The sequence below is a fragment of the Eubalaena glacialis genome, chromosome 3 (genome assembly GCF_028564815.1).
Source record: "Eubalaena glacialis isolate mEubGla1 chromosome 3, mEubGla1.1.hap2.+ XY, whole genome shotgun sequence".
NCBI classification, from domain to species: Eukaryota; Metazoa; Chordata; class Mammalia; order Artiodactyla; family Balaenidae; genus Eubalaena; species Eubalaena glacialis.
In genome coordinates this window covers 64,908,671-64,931,833 of record NC_083718.1, presented here as the reverse complement: position 1 = coordinate 64,931,833, position 23,163 = coordinate 64,908,671, and the positions used below count along the sequence as shown (strand labels likewise).

At 45.5% G+C, this 23,163-nt stretch overlaps 1 protein-coding gene across 1 annotated transcript; it reads left to right on the top strand.

Annotated features, from left to right (window-relative positions):
- The first annotated feature begins 191 nt into the window (after window positions 1-191).
- SFT2D2 (SFT2 domain containing 2) lies at window positions 192-22,936 on the top strand. Its single transcript, XM_061183134.1, has 8 exons — window positions 192-376; window positions 8,300-8,386; window positions 8,626-8,711; window positions 11,880-11,961; window positions 13,431-13,466; window positions 13,554-13,612; window positions 15,534-15,563; window positions 17,405-22,936. Exons 1-8 carry the CDS (start codon window positions 314-316, stop codon window positions 17,442-17,444), a joined length of 483 nt encoding a protein of 160 aa, XP_061039117.1. The 5' UTR covers window positions 192-313; the 3' UTR covers window positions 17,445-22,936.
- Window positions 22,937-23,163: the final 227 nt, after the last annotated feature.

Genomic DNA, 23,163 nt, shown 5'->3' with positions numbered 1-23,163 from the left:
CTCGGGTGTGGAACGCGGCGCCGGACGCAGAATTGAGGTTTAGCCACGCTTGGTCGACCTTAAACCCAGCTCTTCCTACCCACCCCTCCTTCCCGGACCAAAACCAGCCCTTAAACGCTGGCTGGGCGCAGGCTAGAGGCGGGCGCGGGAGATCGCCGGGCGCCTGCGCAGGCAGCCGCCAGGTGGGCAGGTACCTGGGCGGGGCGCGCCGTGGTTGGCGGCGGCGGGGGCCGAGCCCCCGGAAGAGCCCGCGACTCAGCCAGAGCAACAGGCGGCCGTCTGGGGGCTGGAGCTGGGGTGGACCGGGCCCGCCATGGACAAGCTGAAGAAGGTGCTGAGCGGGCAGGACACCGAGGACCGGGGCGGCCTGTCCGAGGTGAGTGCGCCGCGGCGCCCAGCCGCCTGGCCGCGCCCTCTCCGCCCCGAGGGTGCTGCGCCCCCGCCTCGGTGGAGGGTCCGCGGGGGGCCTGGGAGCGCGCCGGGGCTCGGGGGTCCGGGTGACACCGGAGCCCCGCCCCCAGCTCCGCCGGCGCCGGTTGCTGGCTGGTAGGAAAGGCAAGCAGGACTTCCAGGATTTCGTGGAAAGCAGCTCTGCCACTGCTCCTTCCCCCTCCTCTCCAGGGCTCCGGACCCCCGCGCTCCCCCCACTCCCCACCCCAGGTGCCAGGGCCCAGACACTCTGCACAGGGCAGTCGGCACCTGTTTACTTTTTTGTTCTGCACCCTTCAGCCTTCCGCGTCCCATCCCCCACAAAGGGAGGGCCGAGCTGGAGCAAAATCTAGAAACATCTGCGAAGGGGAGGGCGGACATTCCCGCTCGGCGGCCCCATCCCTGCAGGCCAGGGAAAGGGCTTTAGGGCCGAGCTAGGCTGGGGCCTCTGAGAACTTGGCGGAGGGAGTCCTCGTAGGGTAGATCGCCTGCGCCGGGGGCCTGGGTGACCGCCGCTCTTCGCTGCCCACCGCGAGGCGGGGCTGGTGGCCGGGCCCGGCTGCTCCCGGCTGCGTTCCTGCCCAGTTTAGGTTGTGGGGTGTGACACTCGCACCCGACCTTGTGCGCACTGTTGCTGTAAACTACCCCCAGGAAAACCGTGAACTCCTGGACGGCTGGGACCACATCTTGTTTCTCTGTGCACACAGCACGTAGACTCCGTAGACGCCCAGGACCTCATGAGGCCGCCTGCACGCTTGTTTGTTTTTTTAGAAAGGTTTGGTCGAGCTGAAACTTGGGCATTAATGCCCTATGTTCTAGAGCCACACAAGATGTTTATTTCCTATTTCTAGTGCTTTGAGTTTTGTTTTGTTTTTTTTCCTCCGTGAATGATAAAATAATATTTCTCTTTATTTTTTGGCGTATTCCGTGGGCCTCAGTTTCCTCATCTGTAAAATGAAGCTGTTGCACAAGATAATATGGCTTCTTTCAAGTTGGAACCTAAGTTTTTCCTCTGATTTTCATCACTGTCTCAAGTGGCTATTTCAGTATGCTTCTTTCACTCGCTTTTGTGGTCGCTGATTTTATTGTGACTTTTGTGTGACCCTGATACCTTCACCCCCACCATGAAATCTCGGAACCCTAAAAGTTGCTCTCTGAATCTTCACCTTGAAGAAGCAACACTACAGACATTGAGTGTTATAGGAATTGGAGTTTTAACTTTTTTTGACATTTCAAAACAGCCTGTGGCTTCTTTTAAATCTGTTGCCTTTATTAATTGGTCAAGGCTCGGTAATAATTTCATGAGTTCCTCGTTCTTGATTTCTGGCTTCTTGTATGAACTCACAAGCCAAACCTCAGACTGGGCCTAAGAAAACTTATGTGGTTGACAGTCATGCTTATCTAAAGCTTTATGTTGCACGGACTGTCAATAAGGTTTTAGAGCAGCTGGGGTTCAAGAGGGCGATGTTTTCTCTTCCTGTGGACTCTTGTGGGGACAGCGGGGATGATGCAGATATTTTGATTTAGAAAATCATCATGAAGTGGTGGACAGACCCTCAAGAGTGAATGATGTAGTACAGATTGAAAACATAAAATGCTGAGTTAGTTTTTACCTAAAATAGTGAATGCCTGTGTTGGACACAATGAAGGGCTTTAAAGAGTTGTAAGCTCAGGCATGTAGAATCTATTTTAGAAAGACTAGGTGCTTCTGTCTTGTTCTAAAACACTGCTGTCAGTTTCCTCTCTCTGAGTGTGAGATTCCTGTTTATGTACATCATTGTGTGGCACTTCCTGAGCCCCAACTACCAGGAAGCATTTTGTGTCCAGCTGAATTCACTCTCAGGGTTGTTTTTGGCTCAGTTTTTACTTATTAGGTCAGGGCCTCCTTGAAAATGTTGGTACTGACTTGATTGTCTCACATTTCCCATGGTTTTGAGGCTGGCAAGGCTGGAGGATGCTGGTGAAATTTCTGTTTTGTGTGGGGAGTTGGACTTGGTGGCCTTAAAGTCTCTTAACATTCAATTATAAAAACAGTCAGATGGCACCAGAAGTGAGTGCTTTAAAAAACTGTTATCCTTTTAGCTAGTGGGAGGCAGCTGCATAGCACAGGGAGATCAGCTTGGTGCTTTGCGACCACCTAGAGGGGTGGAATAGGGAGGGTGGGAGGGAGATGCAAGAGGGAGCGGATATGGGGATACACGTATGCATATAGCTGATTCACTTTGTTATACAGCAGAAACTAACACAACACTGTAAAGCAATTATACTCCAATAAAGATGTCTAAAAAATTGTTATCCTTTTAATGCAAAAAATAAAAATATGACTAGTTCTGTTCCTCCTACGTATGAAACTGGGGAATTATAAAACTTGCCTGGTGATGTCTAGTCACAGATGGCCTCTTGATGAGTTTTGTGATTGATGCCTGGTCTTCATAAATCCACCTTCAATCTTCAGTTTCTAGGGGCTTCTTTCTGAAAGTACAGGCTTTATGTTTTCTCTACAGGATTGCAGGGACAAGGAGGGTCTGAATTGTACCTGGTTTGAAAGCACAGGAATGAGGCACAGTGTTCCTTTCTCACCTTCTTCCTGTTACCAACCCTGTTTCCCCGAACAGTTCTCAGCTTTTCTTCTTTTGGCAAGAGCCCCTCTTCTCTCCACATCCCAGAGTCAAAGGGACCCTTGTGCATAACTGCCGGTCAGACAGCCTGTGAGCTCTTTGCCTACAGATTCCATCCAGGTGCTATTCCAGCTACTCTAATTTCCCAAACGTGCGCTAGCACCGTTTCCAGAAACCATGAATTTAAGGAGTTATTTTACATCAACGGAGTTGATTTTCACAAATCGGCACAAAGAAGTGTTTAGCTTTCACCGGATCCAGTTGCAAGTGGAGCAACGGCTTCCTCTGGCCTGTGACTAAGCATGCTTGGGAAAGAGCTTGCAACCATGTAGATGAAAAGTTCTCGCCCCCTCCCTCATTCTGGCAAATAGGGTGACATTTGGATGGGAGTCAGCTTGAGATACATGTAGAACCCACGTGTTACTTTCCTTTTTGAAGCAGAAACCAGAACTGCTTCCTATCACGAGTGATTTTAATTTTTACAAGAGCTGACATCTCACCGTCCTGTTGAGACTATTTTGTGCTCTAAATACCAAGGCCGTGTCAAATTGATACTTAACCTTTTGGCTTATCCTGTAAAAAAAAAACGGGTGAATCTCTTAAAATGTCTCTGTTGATGCCAAGTAATGCTCAGGCAAGGAATCCAATCCAATCCCACTACCACAATTTTCTTCTTCCACGTAGCTCTGTTCATTTTTCCACCTTGGCAAGGTTAGTTCTTTGGTGCTTGCATGAGTAGGAAGAGTGGTGGCTTTCGATTTTCTCCTGTCCTTGTGGGAGGTTGAACAGGTTAGTCAGAAGGGGTCTAACCCGAGTGTCTGGGGTGCCAGTGAAGACTGGTAACAGAGCATCACAAGACTCATTTTGGGGGAGAGGAGTTCCTAACGTCGGACCAGGTGGCCCCTCTGTCAGCTCCTAACACCCTACTCCCCCGGAGTGTCACCATCCCTGAGCGTGCCATTCTGTGTAGGGTCATATGTTGCCATATGTTTCTGCAAGTGCTGTGTGTGTGTGTGTGTGTGTGTGTGATGAGCCCCACTTTCAATATGTGTGAACATATGGGGCAGATAACCTGCCCTAAATACCTGTCTCCTGAGTGGGGAGGAAGCCATGCTGTAGTGAAGCCTGCCACGCCTGAGGAAGCCTCTGGACCTGCTCTTCCAGCTTCTGGTTTGACAGGAAGTTTGGAGACAGGGTTGAGAATAGGCCTCTGAGCTGGGAGCAGTCAAGGCTGAGGGAGTTCTCGGTTTAGTGACCCTGGGAACCTCTGCCACCACTGCCTTCCTCCATCAGCTGGGGGGATGTGTGGTCAGTAGCTTTCGCCACATTGCCAGATGGGGACTGTGCTGGCCACTTGAGGTGAGCCCTGGGTGAATGAATATGCAGGGGGCCTGGCTGCCCTGCCTTGGCTGGGCAGGAGGAAAGGCCTTTGGTCTCCCTGGCAGCTGCCTGTGCAACTTGGAGCAGCTGTGGCCACTGCATGAGGCTGACAGACTAGGAAGGTCTCTGGTGCAGACACTTGGCTGTCATCTTTGACATGGGGAAAAAATCCGCAGGAGTTACTCACAGGCTCCCTTGTTTTAGCGGGGCTTTTCTGGAAATCTCGGCCTCCTCTTAACTTTGCTCTTGGGAAGGATTAATCATGGTGACAGAGAGGGATGAGTAGGGCAGTCATTAATTAACTAGGATCCATCTCACATGTGGGTGACTTGGCTGATGCTGGCACCTTGAAGAACAACTTCTGCACCAAGAGTGAATAGACTCGGCTGAGAGTCCTGATTAGGATGAGAGCCTGAGCCCTCCCAGGTCCCAGAAAGGCCGGCAGGAGCAGTGAGTCCTGAAGCTTGGCTGGTTGACTTAGGAGATGGTGCCCCTTGAATCCAACTGCGCGAGTGCCACCCCTGTCTTTTCCCCTTTCCCTGGGCCCTGCCTGGGAGAGCTCACACCTTTCCAGTTGTGGTCTTCATCCTGCCGGGGCTGCCGTAAGGGCTCAGGCTGCTCTAGGGTCTGCTGTCTTGCAGACGTGGGGTGCTGTGTCCATGGGGACATGGGTTCGAGCCCTGCTCCAGGAAGATCCCACATGCCGCGGAGCAACTAAGCCCAAGCGCCACAACTACTGAGCCTGCGCTCTAGAGCCCGCAAGCCATAACTACTGAGCCTGTATGCCACAGCTACTGAAACCCGTGTGCTCTAGGCCCTGTGTGCTGCAACTACTGAGCCCACATGCTGCAACTACTGAAGTCCATGTGCCTAGAGCGTGAATGGCCATCATCAAAAAGTCTACAAACAGTAAACACTGGAGAGGGTATGGAGAAAAGGGAACCTTCCTACACTGTTGATGGGAGAGTAAATTGGTGCAGCCACTATGGATAACAGTATGGAGGTTCCTTAAAGAGTAAAAATACAGTTATCATATGATCCAGCAATCCCACTCCTGGGCATGTATCCAGAAAAGATGAAAACTGTAGTTCAAAAAAGTACGTGTACCCCAATGTTCATAGCAGCACTATTTACAATAGCCAAAATATGGAAGTAACCTAAGTGTCCATTGACAGAGGAAAGGATAAAGAAGATGTGGTGTGTGTATATATATATATACACACACATATACACACACATGTGTGTGTGTGTATATATATATATATTCCATTTTATATGGAATATATATATATTAATATACATATTAATTATATATAATGGAATATTACTTAGCCATAAAAATGAATGAAATAATGCCATTTGCAACAATGTGGATGGATGTAGAGATTGTCTGATTACTTCACTTCGTATGATAAAGACAAATATATGATATCACTTATATGTGGAATCTAAAAAAGTGATACAAATGTACTTATTTACAAAACAGAAACAGACTCAGACATAGAAAACAAACTTATGGTTACCAAAGGGGAAAGGGGAGAAGAGAGGGATAAAATTAGGAGTTTGGGATTAACAGATACACACTACTATATATAGAATAGATAAACAACAAGGACTTACTGTATAGGATAGGGAACTATAGTGAATAGTGAATATCTTATAATAACCTATAATGGAAAAGAATCTGAAAAAGAATACATACATGTATAACTGAATCACTTTGCTGTACACCTGAAACTAACACAACATTGTAAATCAACTATACTTCAATTTTTAAAAAACTGAATCATATGCTATGCTCAAAGACTGAGTAATTGTATCTACCTAAAATTTGAGGAAACAAGCTCATTGACAATGTAAGACTAATTAAATTAATTAAAGGGGAGTGGTGATTATAATAAAGTACATCTTATTCTAAGGACAGTAAATGAAATAACATGGATGGGATCCACATAGCTGTACCTTGATGAAGCACCAACCTACACTTCTAAATAGCTATGAAACCAGCAGAAAATTGGACGTAACAGTCTTTGACATATGCATAGCCAAAAATTTCTTAAATATGGGTCCTTTTTAGATTTCAGCATTTCCAGGTTTCTGTATTTTCTTTCACATGTATGGTTTCTGTCAGCTCTTTATGTTGGCCTGGATCCTTTAATTCTGCTTCTGTATTTGAATATCTACTTCATATATAACAACAAATAGTATACATAATTTAATAAATGACCAAGAGAAAATGGCCATATTTGTATTCACACACCTAATATCTTTCCACATCAAAGAGAGTGGAAATGTTATCAAAAGATATTTTCCTTTTACTATTATTAAAACAGTAATAAGTGACCATTCTTCTCATGGAATTTGAATCATCTAAATTGAAATATAAGTGTCTCATGCTACATAATATCCCATACTAATATGTTTGTCCTTACTTAATGTCAAAGATGTTTGAAGGTGATTTTACTTATAATAAACAACATGGTGGAGCATTTATGCATAGGATAATATTCTGGAACAGTCTCTGAGGTCAACCTTGGCATAATTTGACTTGTGGTTGTAATGGTATCTTATTCTAAGTACAGTGATTTCCTCATAAACATGGTCAGATCATTTTGTGGTAAAAACAAGAGAAAGTACATATAGCATACATGACACAGTACAGCACTAGACAGATTTTTTATAATAAACACTCTTTAGGAAAAATGGAATGCATGTGTTTTTCAAATATAATTTTTCTAAGATCTAACTCTGTTACAAAGGCATATATCTTTAAAGCAATGAAACTTTAAAAATTTTGTAATATAAAGAACAGTGCACTCAAAAAAAAGAACCCAGTGATCATTCCATTCACTATTTTTCCACAGTTTTCTTGAACTCCTCTTTTGAACTCAATAGCATCTGTTGGATAATTTTATAATTCCCTATGGAGTAAGAAACCAGAAGTTATCTATAAATTTCCATGGAAGATTTTACAGTTCATTATGGAGTAGGAAAGTAGATAATATCTACACATTGTCAAGATAAAGTTAAGGGACTTCCGCGGTGGCACAGTTTGTGCCACAGGTTTTGCCAAGGACCAAAAACGCTAAATTTCTCTATATGATTTCCAGTGATGGAAACAAGGCAGAGACAGTAAGCACCCAAAGTGGTGAGTTAGCACTTTCCGGATGCCTGTCGTCCTCATGGAAGACACCCTGGAACTATTTGTTGGCCCGTTTGTGTCTGTACATCTGCATCATCCTCTGACGGAACACGTCAAACGTGTCTTTGTGCTTCTGCCCGTCGGCACCCAACCCCTCCCCTTCCGAGGCAGTTCCCACGCTGACGGGCTCCCTGATGCCCTTCCCACAGGAGCCCAGGCCGTGGCCCTCCTTCCAGCCCATCTTCTGTAGCATCTGGAACCCCAGGTTCTTGTCAGTCAGTTTCTGCTGGGCGAAATCAAAGTCCTGGGGTGTCTTCTTCTTGGACATGGGACGACCCCGAGGCCTGACATAGGCAATTCGAACTGGTTTGTGAACTTTGGGCTCTTGGATGAGACACAGCACAGCTGTGGGACACAGCTCGGGTCCCACCAGCCCATCTCTTCAATCCACTTCACTGTTGGTGAAGTGCATTGTGCTTGAGGCAGAGTTTCCACCTCTGGAGATGTCCAACCAGAGGCTTGGTAGCCTCTGATCAGCTGCTGGAGAAGAGATTCATGGATGGATGAGGAGCTGGAGTCAGTGATCATGAGGGCCCCTGTAGCTATGCACAAGTAGGATTCTGTGTTGCTGCCTTCCTCTGTACAAATTCTAAATTTAAGTATGTGTCCTTTGTTTTTGGTGATTAAATATGCATATACATGTATGTAATTAGTTTTTTAAATATTTCAGGTTGTTGAGGCAACTTCATTAAGCTCGGGCACCAGAATAAAAGGCTTCATTGCCTGTTTTGCTGCAGGAATTCTCTGCTCACTGCTGGTAAGACTGCCCTCCCCTCCTCCATCTTTTCCCCCTGTGTTCCTTCCCTCTATCTTTCCACTTTCATCTACCTCCTTTTCTCTTCACCGAAATGCATGGATAAGAGGAGGGGGAGGTAAGGGAGGTGGTGAGGGAGCTAAGGGGGGCGGGGAGGGGAAAAGGTTCCTCTGTGCGCTCCTGGTTCGGGGGCTGTGGTGGGGTGTTCCTCACGTGCAGATACTCTGTGCCTTATCTTCCAGGGAACTCTTCTGCTCTGGGTGCCCAGGAAGGGACTGTACCTCTTCGCAGTGTTTTACACCTTTGGTAACATCGCATCTCTTGGGAGGTAACAGTTTTTTAAATCTAACCTTAGCCAATTATTAGATGGGAAAATGGATGTGCGTTGTGTTGTGTTTGGAGGGAGGTGAAGGAGGATGCTTCCATAGTTTTAAGGATTTGGAGAGAAAAGAGGTAGTTAAAATACATCACTTTCATATCCTATCACTTCAACATATATATATATATATATATTTTTTTTTTTTTTCTTTTTTAACTTCAACATATTTTTATATCTTAGTTCATCCTTGAAGTACCACTGGAGAAGGCAGGAACTGTACTACCAGTGTGATTTTATATGGCACGGAGCAGTTGAATGATTTCTTCAAAGTTTACAGCACCGCCCTCTCCATTGCTCTAGTCTTACTGCTGCTGCCCCCTGCTGATTGACTCACATGCCCACACCCTGTGCTGGGCTCTGAGGATTCAAGGACAAGCAGGGTTTGGTTCCTGCTGTGATGGAGCTCACTGGTTGGCCAGGCAGACAGACATATAAACTGATAATATAATAGGGTATGGAGAGAGCAATGCTCAGGGAAGGGCAAGTGAGCTGATCTGACGTGACCTGGGGAGACAGGAGGGCTTCCCGTAGAAGGTGATATCTGAGCTGCTTTTAGCTCTGGCCTCTATCACTGCTCATCTGAAGACTACAGGAGTTCCTTGTTGGGCTTCTCTGCCTCTTTTATGGACCCTCGCCAGGCCATTTTCCACAGAGCTGTGGAGCCATTCATTTATAGCCTTGCTTAGCCGCCTTAGTGGCTTCCCATTCCCTCTCAACGGGTGAAGTCCAAAACCCTCAGCATGCATACAGGACAGGCCCTTCGAGTCGTCCTCCTCAGCCAGGCTGAACTTGCATTTCTCCAAACGTCTTTGTGCTTTGCTTGGGCTGTTTTCTGTGCCTGGGGTGCTGCCCTGTCTGCACCCCCCATTTGATGGGTACTTGCTCAATTGTCAAGACCTGACTCAGAAGTCACCTCTTCCATGAAACTTCTCTTAATTCCCTTTTCCCCTCCAGAATCAATGACCTTCTCCTTTATATGGGCTCTGTCTATCCCATATATATTTATGTGACAACACAGATAGCATTTTATTACACTGACTTGTTACAAGTCTACCACTTGACAAGGGCTGCACTTCTGTCTTACTTGTCCCTAATTGTCCCCAAACCTAGGTCTTTTTCTGCCTGGAAATGTTAACCAAATGATTAAGTGCAATGCACTGGCCACCTGCTTAAACTTAATTTATTAATTCTGGTTTTTTTCAAGTTGTTTTTTTTTTTTAATTTAATTTTTATTTTATATTGGAGTATAGTTGGTTTACAGTGTTATGTTAGTTTTAGGTGTACAGCTAAGTGATTCAGTTATACATATACATATGTCTATTCTTTTTCAGACACTTTTCCCATATAGGTTATTACAGAATATTGAGTAGAGTTCCCTGTGCTATACAGTAGGTCCTTGTTGATTATCTATTTTACATATAGTGGTATGTATATGTTAATCCCAAACTCCTAATTTATCCCTCCCCACCATGTTTCCCCTTTGTTAACCATAGGTTTGTTTTCAAAGTCTGTGAGTCTGTTTCTGTTTTGTAAGTTCATTTGTATCATTTTTTTCTTTTGATTCCACATATAAGTGATATCATATGTTATTTGTCTTTGTCTGACTTACTTCACTTAGTATGATAATCTCTAAATTTGTTAATTCTTATGATAGTATAATGCTGGCCCTTGGAGATGTCTAATCTTGCCTCCAAAGCTCTCTCAAATACTAACTTTTGGGGGGTTTTGCTTTGGGCAGACAGCATAGGTTATAATGTAGAGTCTAAACTGAGCATAAATATATGGGTGTGTTGGTTAGTCCAAAAGAACTATTTAGCAAATCCTAATGGGACAACTTTTTGAAGCATTGCCCAGGGAAATAATAAAGGGAGCGAATTGTTATTCTAGGGTGTGTCTAGGAGTTTGTGGCTCTACCTGTAATCTTTTTATTTTTGTATATATGCTGCATTTAATTTTTAAGGCCACCCTTGGCTATTGCTTCTTGTTCAACGTAGGCTCAAGAGTGCACTCAGCGCAAACACTTGACCTGGGAGTGCAGCTTTGAATTCAAATGGAAACTTAATGGCACTTCAAAGAGAGGTAGACTTATTTAACAAATTTTTGTTCTTAGAACACTCAGTAGCTAATGTCATCTGCTGGTTGGCTTGTATTAAATGCTGGCTGTAAACCAGCTACGCCTGGGGTGATGCCACACGGGGCGTTTCTGTCAGGAGTCGGGACGCATGACCTATACCTGGCCCTGGCACTTGCCGTGTTAGGCATGAGTGTCTGCTTCATTTGTGTTTACTCTTTCTCACTAGCCACCTGTCAAGTTCCATCCCTACAGAGGGCATGCTGGGGCTGTCTTTTGGAGCTTGGGAATCCAATAGATGTGGGTTGGAATGCCAGCTCTTTTATGGGCTTAGCTGTGTGATCTTGGATAAGTAAATTAACCTTTCTGAGCTTTATTTTCTCAGCTCTAAAATAAGTGTAATAATACCTAACTCACAGAGTTGTTGAGGGGATGAAATGAGATCATGTACGTGATATCTAGCACTTAGCAAGTGTTCCACACATCACAGATGATATTCCTATCAACATTAGAATTATCCTCTGGAGATTACAAAAGAAAATGAAATGCTCTACCTTTTAACAGAAACTACCTAAGCCTGTAAGATGTGGTTTTTCTTTTTTAGATTACCTGAGTCTCTTTGGTTTGTTCGTTTCCATGGGTAGGTTGTTAAGGAGGTGAGGTAGCACCTGGAAGGGAGGGGTCCTCTAACCTAGTGGTTATGGACCTGGTTCCGGAGTCAGACCAACGTGCATCTACAACCTCACTCTACCGTATTCTAGTTGGGTGGCCTTAGATAAGTAACAAGTCCTTTCTGGACTTAAGCTTCTTTGTCTGCAAAATAAGTATGATGACTGTTCCTATAATCAACTTCATAAATTGTTAATGGACTAAATAAGAATAAGGCACAAAAGGCCCTGAAGCACAGTGCCTAGCTCAGTCACAGCTTTTCACATGTCAGCTACTATTACTGCTATTATTGCCACAGGTGAGCTGGGGGAGGCACCTTGGTTTACCTCGTGTGGTTCTGTTCTGGTCTGAACGGCTTGTGTGTGTTTGCCTCTTAGCACTGTCTTCCTCATGGGACCAGTGAAACAGCTGAAGCGAATGGTAGAGCCTACGCGTTTGATTGCAACCATCATGGTGCTGGTAAGGTCTGCCTGTTACCTGGATGTCTAAAATATAGGAGTGTTTGTTTCTGCTGTTTGCAATTTTTTCCCCTTAAACCTAAAGACTTCTATCCTTTTCCCTTTCATCTTGACTTACTATCTGATGCCTGTAACCACTGTGGCAGAAGGGGGCATTCTTCATCTAATAATTTTTCCTCTCCTCCCCCTGACTTGTGTTTCAGTTGGTGTTAAGGTACTGCCAGTTCTATAAAGCCCCTCCAGAAGGTGTTGCTTCTTAAATTTGGCAAACTCATGTGGTAATAAGAGAGCTCTGACACCCTCCTGGTGGTGGGTGATGCCACATACAAGGAGAGCTTAGAGGGAATAACTGGGGAACACAGGGTTCATTCTCTCAAGTGGGTGTCAAGTCTCCTAGCATGGGCTCTTTTTCCCCTTGTCGTTCTCTGACTTTGGGATCCTGTTTGTTTTTGTCAGTTTTCCTGAAGCAGGTCTGGTTTCCTTATGGCCCAGCACCCCTGTTCCCTGCTCTCACCACAGTGTCTTCAGTCTTGTCCTATCTTCCTGTCCCATTAACCCAGAATGCCTCTCCCTTCCTTGGGCCATTTCCTTCCATGGGACCATCCCATCATTCCAGACCACGTTCTCTGGACTGCTGTTACAGTTATCAGTATTGCAATGTCCAGACCTTGAGCAACATACTCTGTAATTTCATTTGTGTACATCTCATTTGTTCAGGTGGGTAAGTTCTCTAAGGCCATGGCCACACTTGCTACTATTTTGTATCCTTTCAGAGCATCGGGCACAATGCTGGACACCAAGAAATTATTTCGGTCATATTTATTGAGTAGTTACTGATACAGCAGGATGGAGAGGACAGGCATGACTGACAGCTGGACTACTAATTGTTTTTGGCCATCCCTGGATGTAGATGGCCTGGATAAGTCTCTTGCAAAAAGAACTTACTAAGAAAGGACTCAGGGACAGTGTTAGGTGACATGTAAACATATCATTGACTCTCTGGCTGTGAGATTGACATCTTGTGTTAACCTTTGTCCTCACATGCCCTTTCTACTCCAGACACTAGTGTTTGGCAGGAGTTAAAGAGGTGTGTGTTTAACCTACTTTAGTATGTTGGAATGGAAGGATGGATGGATGGGTGGACCAGAAATGTGCTTGTGTTTGCTGGGCAGAGATTCTGGGAAAATTTGAAAGTAGAAGAGGATCCTTCTCTTTTTAATCTACGTGAATCCTTATTGGCCAGTTTCATTTCATTGGGATTTGAACTCCTCTGCCAAAGATGGGTGCTCGGGTAGGTTCAGTGCTTTGAAATGAAAGATGCATTTGGTTGCTGTGATAACCACAGAATCTGATGACTGCAGTTTGATGTGTTGTTGTAAGTTTGTCAAGAATGATGTCTTTACAGTTTTTTCCCCTCCCTGTTATCATTGTCATTGTATTAATTAAATAATGTTTCCTTTCTCTCTCTAGTTGTGCATTGCGCTTACCCTGTGTTCTGCCTTTTGGGTAAGTGTGTATTTTAATTTTCCTTAACCTTTTTGGTGTGTACCTCTTGTCACACACGTACCTGTAACCATATCATTTTTCTTCCAGTGGCACAACAGAGGGCTTGCTCTCATCTTCTGCATTTTGCAATCTCTGGCCCTGACGTGGTAAGTAACCTTTTCAACAGTCCCTTCCCACATCGATCTCTGACTAATGCAGCTGAAGGAGATAAAATCCCACATGGTGTGGGTAGGAGGATTAGGAAAACAGAAGCTTTTCAACTTAAGAATCCTTAATGATGCAAGTCAAATCACACCGCAGAGCCCCAAAGCCTGTCAACTCAGCCCACCGCCAGTAGGTGGCATTAGTGGCCTTGAGTGGTCATGGGAGGCTTTTTCCCCACTGTGGCATTTTTGCTGGGCTCAGGGTTGATTTTGAGATGTTACAAACGTTATTCAACCACTCACGTCTGGTAAGGGCAAGGACAATGAAGTAGTGTAGGGGCTGGTAAAAAGAGGCTTGTGAGTCAAACAGGCATTAAAGAAAAAGGAAACTGTTAAGAAAAATCATGAGTGTTACATTTGTGGTGGGATGAATCATTTAACAGAAGGACAAAGAGTGAATTGGAAGCAGGAGATGAGGAGCAGTGACTGACAAAATGGAAAACCGTGTGGCTGTGTGCTGTAGCAAAACCCGGGAGTTGTGCCCCAGGGGCCAAGCATAGTGGAAGGACCACTGGAGACATTATCATTCAAAACCATGGATGGGGCTGTAGGTTCATGGCCATTTCAAACCTGTCCAACGTCAAAGTAAGGGGGTGGTGGCACGTATGGAATCAATAGCTTCTGAGACGTTTCTATAATATGTTCACAGTTTATCAAGGGATGATATCTGCCAGAACAGTTTCATAAAAATGTGACTTGATCTCCTTTGGGAAAAAATGTTGGCTCTAATGTGAAGAAAGGAAGACTGTGAAAGTTTTAAAGCTTCCAAGGATCAAATGTTGTCTTATTTGATAGAAATGGATCTTGAGACTGCAAGCTTAACACCCATCCTTCCTTTTAGTAATTTTGGACTTTTGAATAAATGTACTTTCAAAATGCCCTTTGGAATTTATTCCAAGTAGGTCAGCTTTGGTACGTGGTGAGTGTCAGCTACGGAGAAGAATGATGGCCTGATTTTAATGTGACACATACAGTGTGGTAGTAGGTACTGAAAGGGCCGGGTGTGATGGTTTATGTTTATATTTTGGTTTTCTTCTCGGGGCAGAAATTAGTCCCCACATACACATGCCTTTCTTTGCATATAGACTGATTCTGAAGCCAGTTTTTAAAGGTTTAGTGTTCATATGTGCACAGGCAGATGGCCCTATTCCAACCCTGATGTGTTCCAACTATATGTGCCTTCTTAGAGTTGATTGGCTTCCAGCCTGCCTGACACCCAGGCCTGGTCTTTGGGGGCGTGGCCAGCTTCCTCCCCGCTGTGGTTCCGTTCTGGGCGAGGGGGCTGAGCTAACTGGGACCACTAAGATATCTGTGGGCTTGGGTTCTTAAAAGAATCATAGCTTGCTTATACTTTCATCCATAGGGCAGTTGGTAGTGGGTTTTTTTTTTTTTTTTTCTTTTCCTGTTCTCTTTTCTCTTCTTTTAAAATTAATAGGCACAGAGCAGAAAACTTATCCCAATCGGGTAGAAGTTGTATTCTGTTGCGAACTTGTAACATATTAGAGGACAGCTGATCTGGATTTTATTTGATGTTCCTTTAGAGTAGGGCTTCTAAGTCATCTGGATATCTGGAATCTGCCTGTTGTAGGTAATGCTGCTGGCTCATTTGGTTAAAGCAGTAACCCCGTGAGGCTGAGGTGACAGAGTTGTCTCCATACGGGCCTTCTGCCCTCCTACTTTGGCTACAGATGGCACCCCCTTCCCTGTTATACACATGGCACAGCGCGCGCACACCTTACACACTGAGGAGGGAGGGGGTCTGGATACATCACCGCAGGTGCTCTTGCAGCTCAGAAACCCAATCCACTGTGTAATCTTCCACTCCCTTCATTTGACTTGATCTTTTGTTTGTTTTTCATTGTAGGTATAGCCTTTCCTACATACCATTCGCAAGGTAAGACTGTCTTTAGGATTATAATGTCTGTCATTTAGGGATGATGATAGCTTGCATGGGGCCTTTTAGTTTAGGGTGCTTTCAGAGAGTTCATGCTGTTTTATCTTTATGAAAATCCTTTGAGACGAGTAGGCAGATGTTATACACCTATTTTATAGATTAGTAAGCTAATGCCCAACCCCCCCACCCATAATACAACCAATGATGGGCATTGACCCAGGTCTACCGATTCCTGGCACTGGGAACATTCTGCTGTGATAGACAGTATGTATATGCTCATTATCACTCTTTTAACCTGTAGGTTTGAGGAGATTTTCCTAAAGGTGAATATCACCTTAATATCACTGAGCAAGGGATAGAGGGGGTCTAAGTTCATGCTTGTTTTCTTACACTATCCCACTGATGGGAACATTTCAGAAAAGAATTCATAAAAGGAAAGTAAGCAGGGCCAGGACTCTGGAGGACCAAGGTTTCCTAATTAACAGTGTGACCTTGAGCAACTCACTTGACCCCCCCCCAACCCGGCCTGAAAGGACTCGTGATAACTAACTTGGGTTGGCCCCTTCTCACTCTGAGCTTCTGACCTCCAGACCTCCTTTAATTAGCACTTTCAGTGATCTTTGCCTCTGACTCTGTTCTCACGTCACCATTTAATTTCCATTCTTCTCTTTCATGACCTGTTAACTAAAAAGAGGCTTTTCCTTAACTGTGTTGAGGCAATGAGAAATGTGCGTGAGCTGGGAAGGAGGAAGAGCAGGCTTAGGCCTTCCAAGGCTGTTGCTGACAGTGATCGGAAGACGGGTGGCGAGTGACTGATTAGACGAGAAGTTAACCAGCCCATCACGTTAAAGGCAGCTGGGTGGCTTTGTGAATAGGCTTTCCAGGTCCTTTAATATGTGTATTGTGAGCTGCCACAAGGGATCTTATTTGTCCATAAAACCCTTTCTTGTGCAGAGCATCTGCTGGGACTTCAGTGCAGAATGTATCTTAAGAAATGCTGTCCTAGAATTATCTTGATAGTAAAATGCAGCGCCCGCTCATGCGAACGCATTCTCTCATGCTCCCTCCCTCCCTCCCTCGTGTGACTCCGGTGTCCTTGGCACAAATGCCGCTGAGAACACAAGGAGTAGAACTGGGGTGAGAAGCCCTAGAACATGGCCAGATATGGCGGTGGGATGGATGTGCCTGCTTGAATAGAATAGTAATTTGCTGAGCCCTCACTCTTTCCTTGCACGCTCTACACTGCATTCCAAGGAGCAAGTACCTGGGATAGGGCTTATACATCAGGGTAGCAAGTGCTCAGTACCTATAGAGAGCTCCCTGTGCTAGGGAACTCCTGCAGGATGTCCCTTAACAAGTTTCTGCTGCCTGCTTAGAAAGGAGAAAGGCCCTAGTGCCTATTTGACTTAATGCTTTCAGTGCATTCTGTGATTCTGGTTGATATTAAAGTATACAGCCCTGACTAATTTCTTGGTTTCAGATAGTTTCCACTTTCTTCCTATCTTTTCCTCCGATGGTCATGGTAGCTATTCTTTATTAAATACCTACTCTGTTCAATGCACTAATTCCCAGACTGGTCTACAGGGTAAGTGGGGACGTGCCCTTTTACAGATGAGGAATTTGATACTCAAATAAGGGAAGTCCCTTCCTCGGGATAATATCACTAGTAGATGTTGAAGCTGAGGTTTGATGCCATGTAGGTCTGACCCCATGGTCTAGGTGCTTTCTGCTCTGCAGCGTGCTACTCTGGGTGCCCAGAAAATCTCAAGGAGGGTCTTTACCACCTCCAGGAGGCTTTGGAGTGATGATCTCCCATTTATCTTTGTGTTTTTTCTTCCTAGGGATGCTGTGAAGAAGTGTTTTGCTGCATGTCTTGCATAACATACGGCCGGTTTTGCAAAGCTTTGGAAGGCATGGTGGATGGAAGCTCGTGGACCGTGTTGTAAATATCTTCTAAATCTCTGTCTCACAGACATGTGCCTTTGATCTTGCAGCGACATGCTGCTTGCATTCTGAACACCTGAGGGTTGCTTTTGGAGGCAACGGTGTGTTCCCAAACCCAAATGTCTGTAGCACGATATGAGAGGTGGGTTCTGTATCTGATGGAGTGGAATCTTCCTCACGCGCCTTTGCATGGTGTTCCACTGAGTTCTCGTAAATAAAAACCTTGTTAAGCTGCAGCAGATAAGCCTTGGGGGCCAGTGATTCCCAGCTGGCAACAGGCCGCCCAGTTGGAGTCACAGGGGTGCAACAGGAAGGGATAGAGTTTGGGGGTCTACAGGGACTTCATAGATTTGTTCCTCAGTGTGGCATCCGTCACCCCTGCCCCACACAGTGTGGACACGCTTCTACTCTGGTGTCTGGGAACAAGTGCTTCTGCCCTCCTGACAGCTGCACACGAGCCCGTGGAGAGTCTGGCCGTGGACTGAAGTAGAAAAGGAGCACTTTTTGGTGATGTGTGTTGTTTTTAGAGCTGAGCTGTGGCTGTTTTGCTGTTCTGATTCCATCCCTGCCCATGGAATGTATTTTCTAACATTCAGTGCACACTTTTTTTCTCTTGGGTTTTTCTTTCTTTCCCTCGCCCCGCCCCGTATCTTTACTCTTGATCTCCTGGAACGAGATTGAGAGAGAACAAAGCAGCAGCAGCAAACACTACTGCTTCCTTTTGGACAAGACCTGGGAGGAGGTGAAAAATCTTGCTGCTCTCTGCTGTATTTTTTTCCCCCCATTATTTATAAATGTTTGCTTTTAAACTGATTTTGTTTTCCGTTCTCCCCTAGAATGGGGCCAGGGGAGAGTAGGTGGGAAGACAGAGCCCCGCTGTGGAGCCAGCAGGAAGTAGGCACACCTGCCCAGTGACCTTTAAACAGTCCCAGCGTTTGCAGTGGAGCCCATGCTGGAAACAGTGGGAGAAGACACCAGGGGCTGCGGGGTGGCCATATTGCAGCTTGATGTCTGGCCACAGACAAAGTGCTTTCATGTCCCTGATCTTGTCTAGTCCTTGTAAGAGCCTTGTGATGAAGCAGGGATTGTTATCCCACCAGGCAGTCAAGGAAATCAAGGCTCAGAGAAGTTACGAGATCCGCCCAAAGCCACAGTCGATGGCAGAACTGAGCCCCAAGCCTGGGTGCCCCAGCTTTGGTCCCCTTCATGACACCGCATTTTCCCGGTGTGACTCTGGTGTTACCTCCTGTAACTGTTTTCCCTGTTTTCATCAGCCAAGCCTGTGCCTTTTCTGGTTGCAATCTCTCTACGTCATTGTATCTTCTCCTGCTCAGTCTCCCTTTGGGAAGCTTCCTCTTGGATCTGTAGGCTCTCTATCAGTCCTTTTGTGCCCTTTTGCTCCACCTTGCGGCCTGACCATCAGAATGCTCTATCTTGATCGTTGGAGTTCTTGGCATTACAGGACCTCCAACGTCACCTCCAGAGGAGAAGTCTGTTTGGGTTTGCCTTTCTGTTCTTCACCCAGGTTGGCCGGTCCACTCAGGCTCTTGCTCTGGGAACCTCCAAACCAAAGGCAGTGGTCCACTGCTTGTCTCCTTGCTTGTGGCTAATTGCTGAATCCATTTTCCTGCTGCAGCCAAGACCTCAGACCGGTGAGGCTTTTCTTCTGAACTGGGGAGGTATGAATAGGCCTGACGGGGCCAGAGTGAGGAGCCAGTGCTACTGGGTCATTTTCTAGGCTGTTGAGGGCATCCTGTCTTCTGCTGAGGCCCCTAACCTACCTTCAGCCAGGAGTGGAAAGTAGATGCTACCGTCTGGCTTGTGTGGGGTTCCTTCACAGTCCAGGTGCTTCCAGGAGACAGCTCAGCTCTCAGAAGGGCTCTGTGAAGGGGGTCAGAAGTCGTCTTCTCTTTAGAGCTGATGTGAGGCTAGCCTGGTCACTATGAGCTTCAAATAGCCTGGAGTAATACACCTAAAAGGCTGACCCCTCTGGGCCCTTTTCAGAGGCTGGACTTGACTTTGTGAGACATGAGGTTAAGATGTCACCAGGCCTGTATAATGTAGTGGTGGTGAACGTGGGCTGTGAAGTCAAGCAGGTCTGGGTGTGAGTTGTGGTTCAGTCACCTGCTAGTGTCGTGTTGAACAAGCTCCTTAACCTCTGGTCCTCACGTCGCTCTAAAAATAATGGGGATAATGATTCCTGCCGGATCATCACAGGATGTCAATGAGAAACGTGTCAAGTGCTTAGCATGGGACCCAGCATAGGTAAATGACATCTCGGTTAAAGGTGGGTATTATTATTTAATCCCGGAAATAATGGATGACCATTGAAGGTGATAGGGTGACTATCTCTGGCCATTAATTTATCTAAAAAAGCTTATTTGGTAGTACGTGCCCGGCACTGTAGACATTGCCACGCACTATCTCATTGAATATTCACAGTCACTTTGCCAGGCTAGCAGTCTTGTTTCCATTATTAGAGAAGGAACAGCCTCAGAGCGGGTAAGGGGTCTGTACCAGATCTCACCAGCCGAGGGCGCTACCTCTTGCATGAAAGCTCCTGCTTTGCCTTAACTCTGGAGACCTGTGGCCAGTTTGTTCAGACAGCTCCAGTCCGGACACCTTGGCAGCTTGTGGGTGATCCCGCCTTCCAGGATCTTCCAGACTCCAAAATTTTTCCTTCTGCCGCCTTACCCTTTGGTTGCTTCCCTACCTGTTTTTGTCTGCCGGACTGTAGGAGTAAGAAATCCATTTCAGATGTGCTGAAAGCTGTTACCAAGCAACTGTGCTGGTTAAAAGCAATCTCGTGGGTGAGATGAAGAGTGGAGAGTTAGGGTTTTAGGTCCTGTGGTTGGTCGTGGTCTCTCTTTCCCTGCTCCCCTGCCTTCTATCCTACCCCGTTCACTGCTGGGTGAAGGAGAGATCCTTGCATTTTGGAATGAAGGGAACCGTTGAGGTAGCTCTTTTGCAGACAAGGAATGTGTTCGTGCAAGGCTGTGCTTCCCACAGCTGGGTGGGAGCGCTGGCCTGAGCGCTCTTCCCTGGCTGTGTTGGCCTGTGACCGCTGTGTTGGGAGCAGCACGGCTCTCCAGACTTGGAGAGCCGGCTTCCAGGGCTCTTGACCCTCTCTGCCTTCTCCCCACCCCTTAGAGACTGGGCGGGTCTGCTGACTAACCCACTGCTTCCCATCTCCTCCTGTCTCGCTGTCTGAGAGGTCTCCGCTTTTGCCCGATGTGCTCGGGGGAACCTCTGGCTCTCCAGCCCCTCTGCGTGGCTGTGCCTGTGGCCACTGCTGCTGAGACCCGGCCCGAGGTTCCTGCTCTCCCTCCCTCCCACAGACGGGCCGTCTCGTCCTGGGGAAGGACCGACCACTGTCCGCAGCTGAGCATTCTCACTGGCTTCCCTGTCTCAGTGCTTGGAGCCCCTGGGCATCAGGGCGTCACGCCTGTATGGTGACTGTGGGTTATACACCTGAGTGCTACCTGCCACCCTAATCAGTACATGCTCAGGGAGCAGGAAATACAACCATGAAATGCATCTAAATAAAATTACTTTTGGATACTTCTGTTAGAAAAGATAATTAAGAAGTGGGTCATACCTTAAAAAAAACAAAAAGGGGTATGGGGATACCGGTTTGGCTGCTTCTGCTTTTGATAGCTCCACGAGAGTGACATGTGCTGGAACACGTGTGATGAGCCTTGGTGGAATGAACTAGGGAATGGAGCTGCAGCCCTGTGGCTGCGGGGTCCTTTTTCTATGGGGCCGCCTACACCAGTCTTGCCTTCTTGTCTCTTTCCTTAGATAACTTCTGACTAGAGTCTGCTGTAGGATTACAGATACTTCAAAATCCACAACCCATCCTTCAACTTCATTTTCAGCAAATCAACAACAAGGACAGAAATCAGTGTTTAAGGTTTATAGAGCCATGTTGCTAGATTACAGGCATTGTTCTTTTGGTTTTAAAAATCCAAGACTTTTTAAGATAAGTTTGAAGATGTGCAGTAGCTTCCTTGCAGATAGCATTTTTAAAAAAGCGAACAGACCTTCACCTGAAGTTAAATACTGATTGATATCTGTGTAGCTCTCGGTAAGATTAACAAAAGAATTTACATTTAGAAGTCTAAATTTTTTAGCAATTTATATTTAAAAAGTTGGGGGATTAAATCATGTGACTTTTGAGCACCTTCTAATTCATAATTTGATGCAATGCTGAGATCTGGAGGATTTTTTGTCAAGTGAAGAGGAGAGTGCCGTGCAGTGTTCTTGCCTCCGGTTTACTTGAGATAGGGCATTTAGTCCCACTTTTCGGTTATTTCTAGTTCTACCCTGAATGCATAGGTGACACTCCTAAGCCCCTGGTACACTTAAGCTTTGCCGTTGATGGCTCAGATTTCTGTCCCTTGACCTCACAAAGGGCCCCACAAAGCACCGGCAGAGGTCTCACCACGGAGCTTGTGAACAGAGCCCACGGTCCGTCAGAGCCTTTGTTACTGTAAATTGACTGAATAAAATTATGTCCTTCTTAGCAGGAGCTGATAAGCTGACGATGGGCTTGGAAATGTACAAAACATTTCCTATAGACGGGATGAGCTGAAAGCAGGAAAGAGTGTGTTCACTAGACAGGAGGAACATGGCTATTTGGAGTGAAAGGTCAGTCCACAGCATCATAATAAACAATTACTACTGATGTGTATATTCACAACAAAGTAATGACACTACACTTAATAAACAGCACCAAAAAATAGACATAGCATGGACAAAAGTTCCCTGATATACATGGCTGCCTAGACTTAATATCCTTGTGGATCCTTGGGAGGCATCCTTTGAGACCAAACTGAGACTTGTCAGAGAATGTTGGTCTCTGCCTGTTGAACTTCCATACTGCAAGAAGAAGTAATGAGCCTTAAGTACAGATGAACCTTGTGTAATGTCTTAAAGGAGAACCATAGTTTACATGCAATCTTGTGGTCTTTTTGCTATGAGAAGTGCTTATTTTGCCCTTTTCAATGTTTTTGCTTGACTTCGCCATTTGGAACAAGGAAAAAAAAAAAATTAAAACCTCTGAACTCTGATCTTTCGCTGCTTTTGTACATTCTGATTGCACAGTTGAGGGTAAGGATGTTCAGAAGCCCATGGGGAATTTATATGCTTTCAGAACGTTGTGCCTGTTTTAGTATGATGAGCTTTTAAAACACTTTGTTAAAACATCAATTTTTGTAACTGTATAGATACTCAGCTAATTTTGAATGCTGCTGGTGGCATACCTAAATTTTCATATTGCAAAATACATTCTTGTGTGCTGCTTTTCCTACCTTGAGATGCTGTTTCATACAGTGAAGATTGTTTTCTTTTTACTAACTCATTTCAGAGAAAGAATTTTACTGTTAAGTAAGCTGTTTTTTTCCCCCAAATATCACAAAACAATTCTTTTTTTTTTTTTTTTTTTGCTTTTTTCCTCCAATAAATGATAGCATTATGATCTTTAATAAATCTAGTGTTGTCTCTTATTCATGTTTGTTTTTCCAGGAGTCACTGAGCCAAAGGAAGATTGCAGGACTATGAGAAAAGACCATGTCTTTAATATGAATACTTAATGGTAGTGTACATCGTAGGCACTTAAAGATGTTTTTTGAGATAAATTGATATGTCTAGCCTC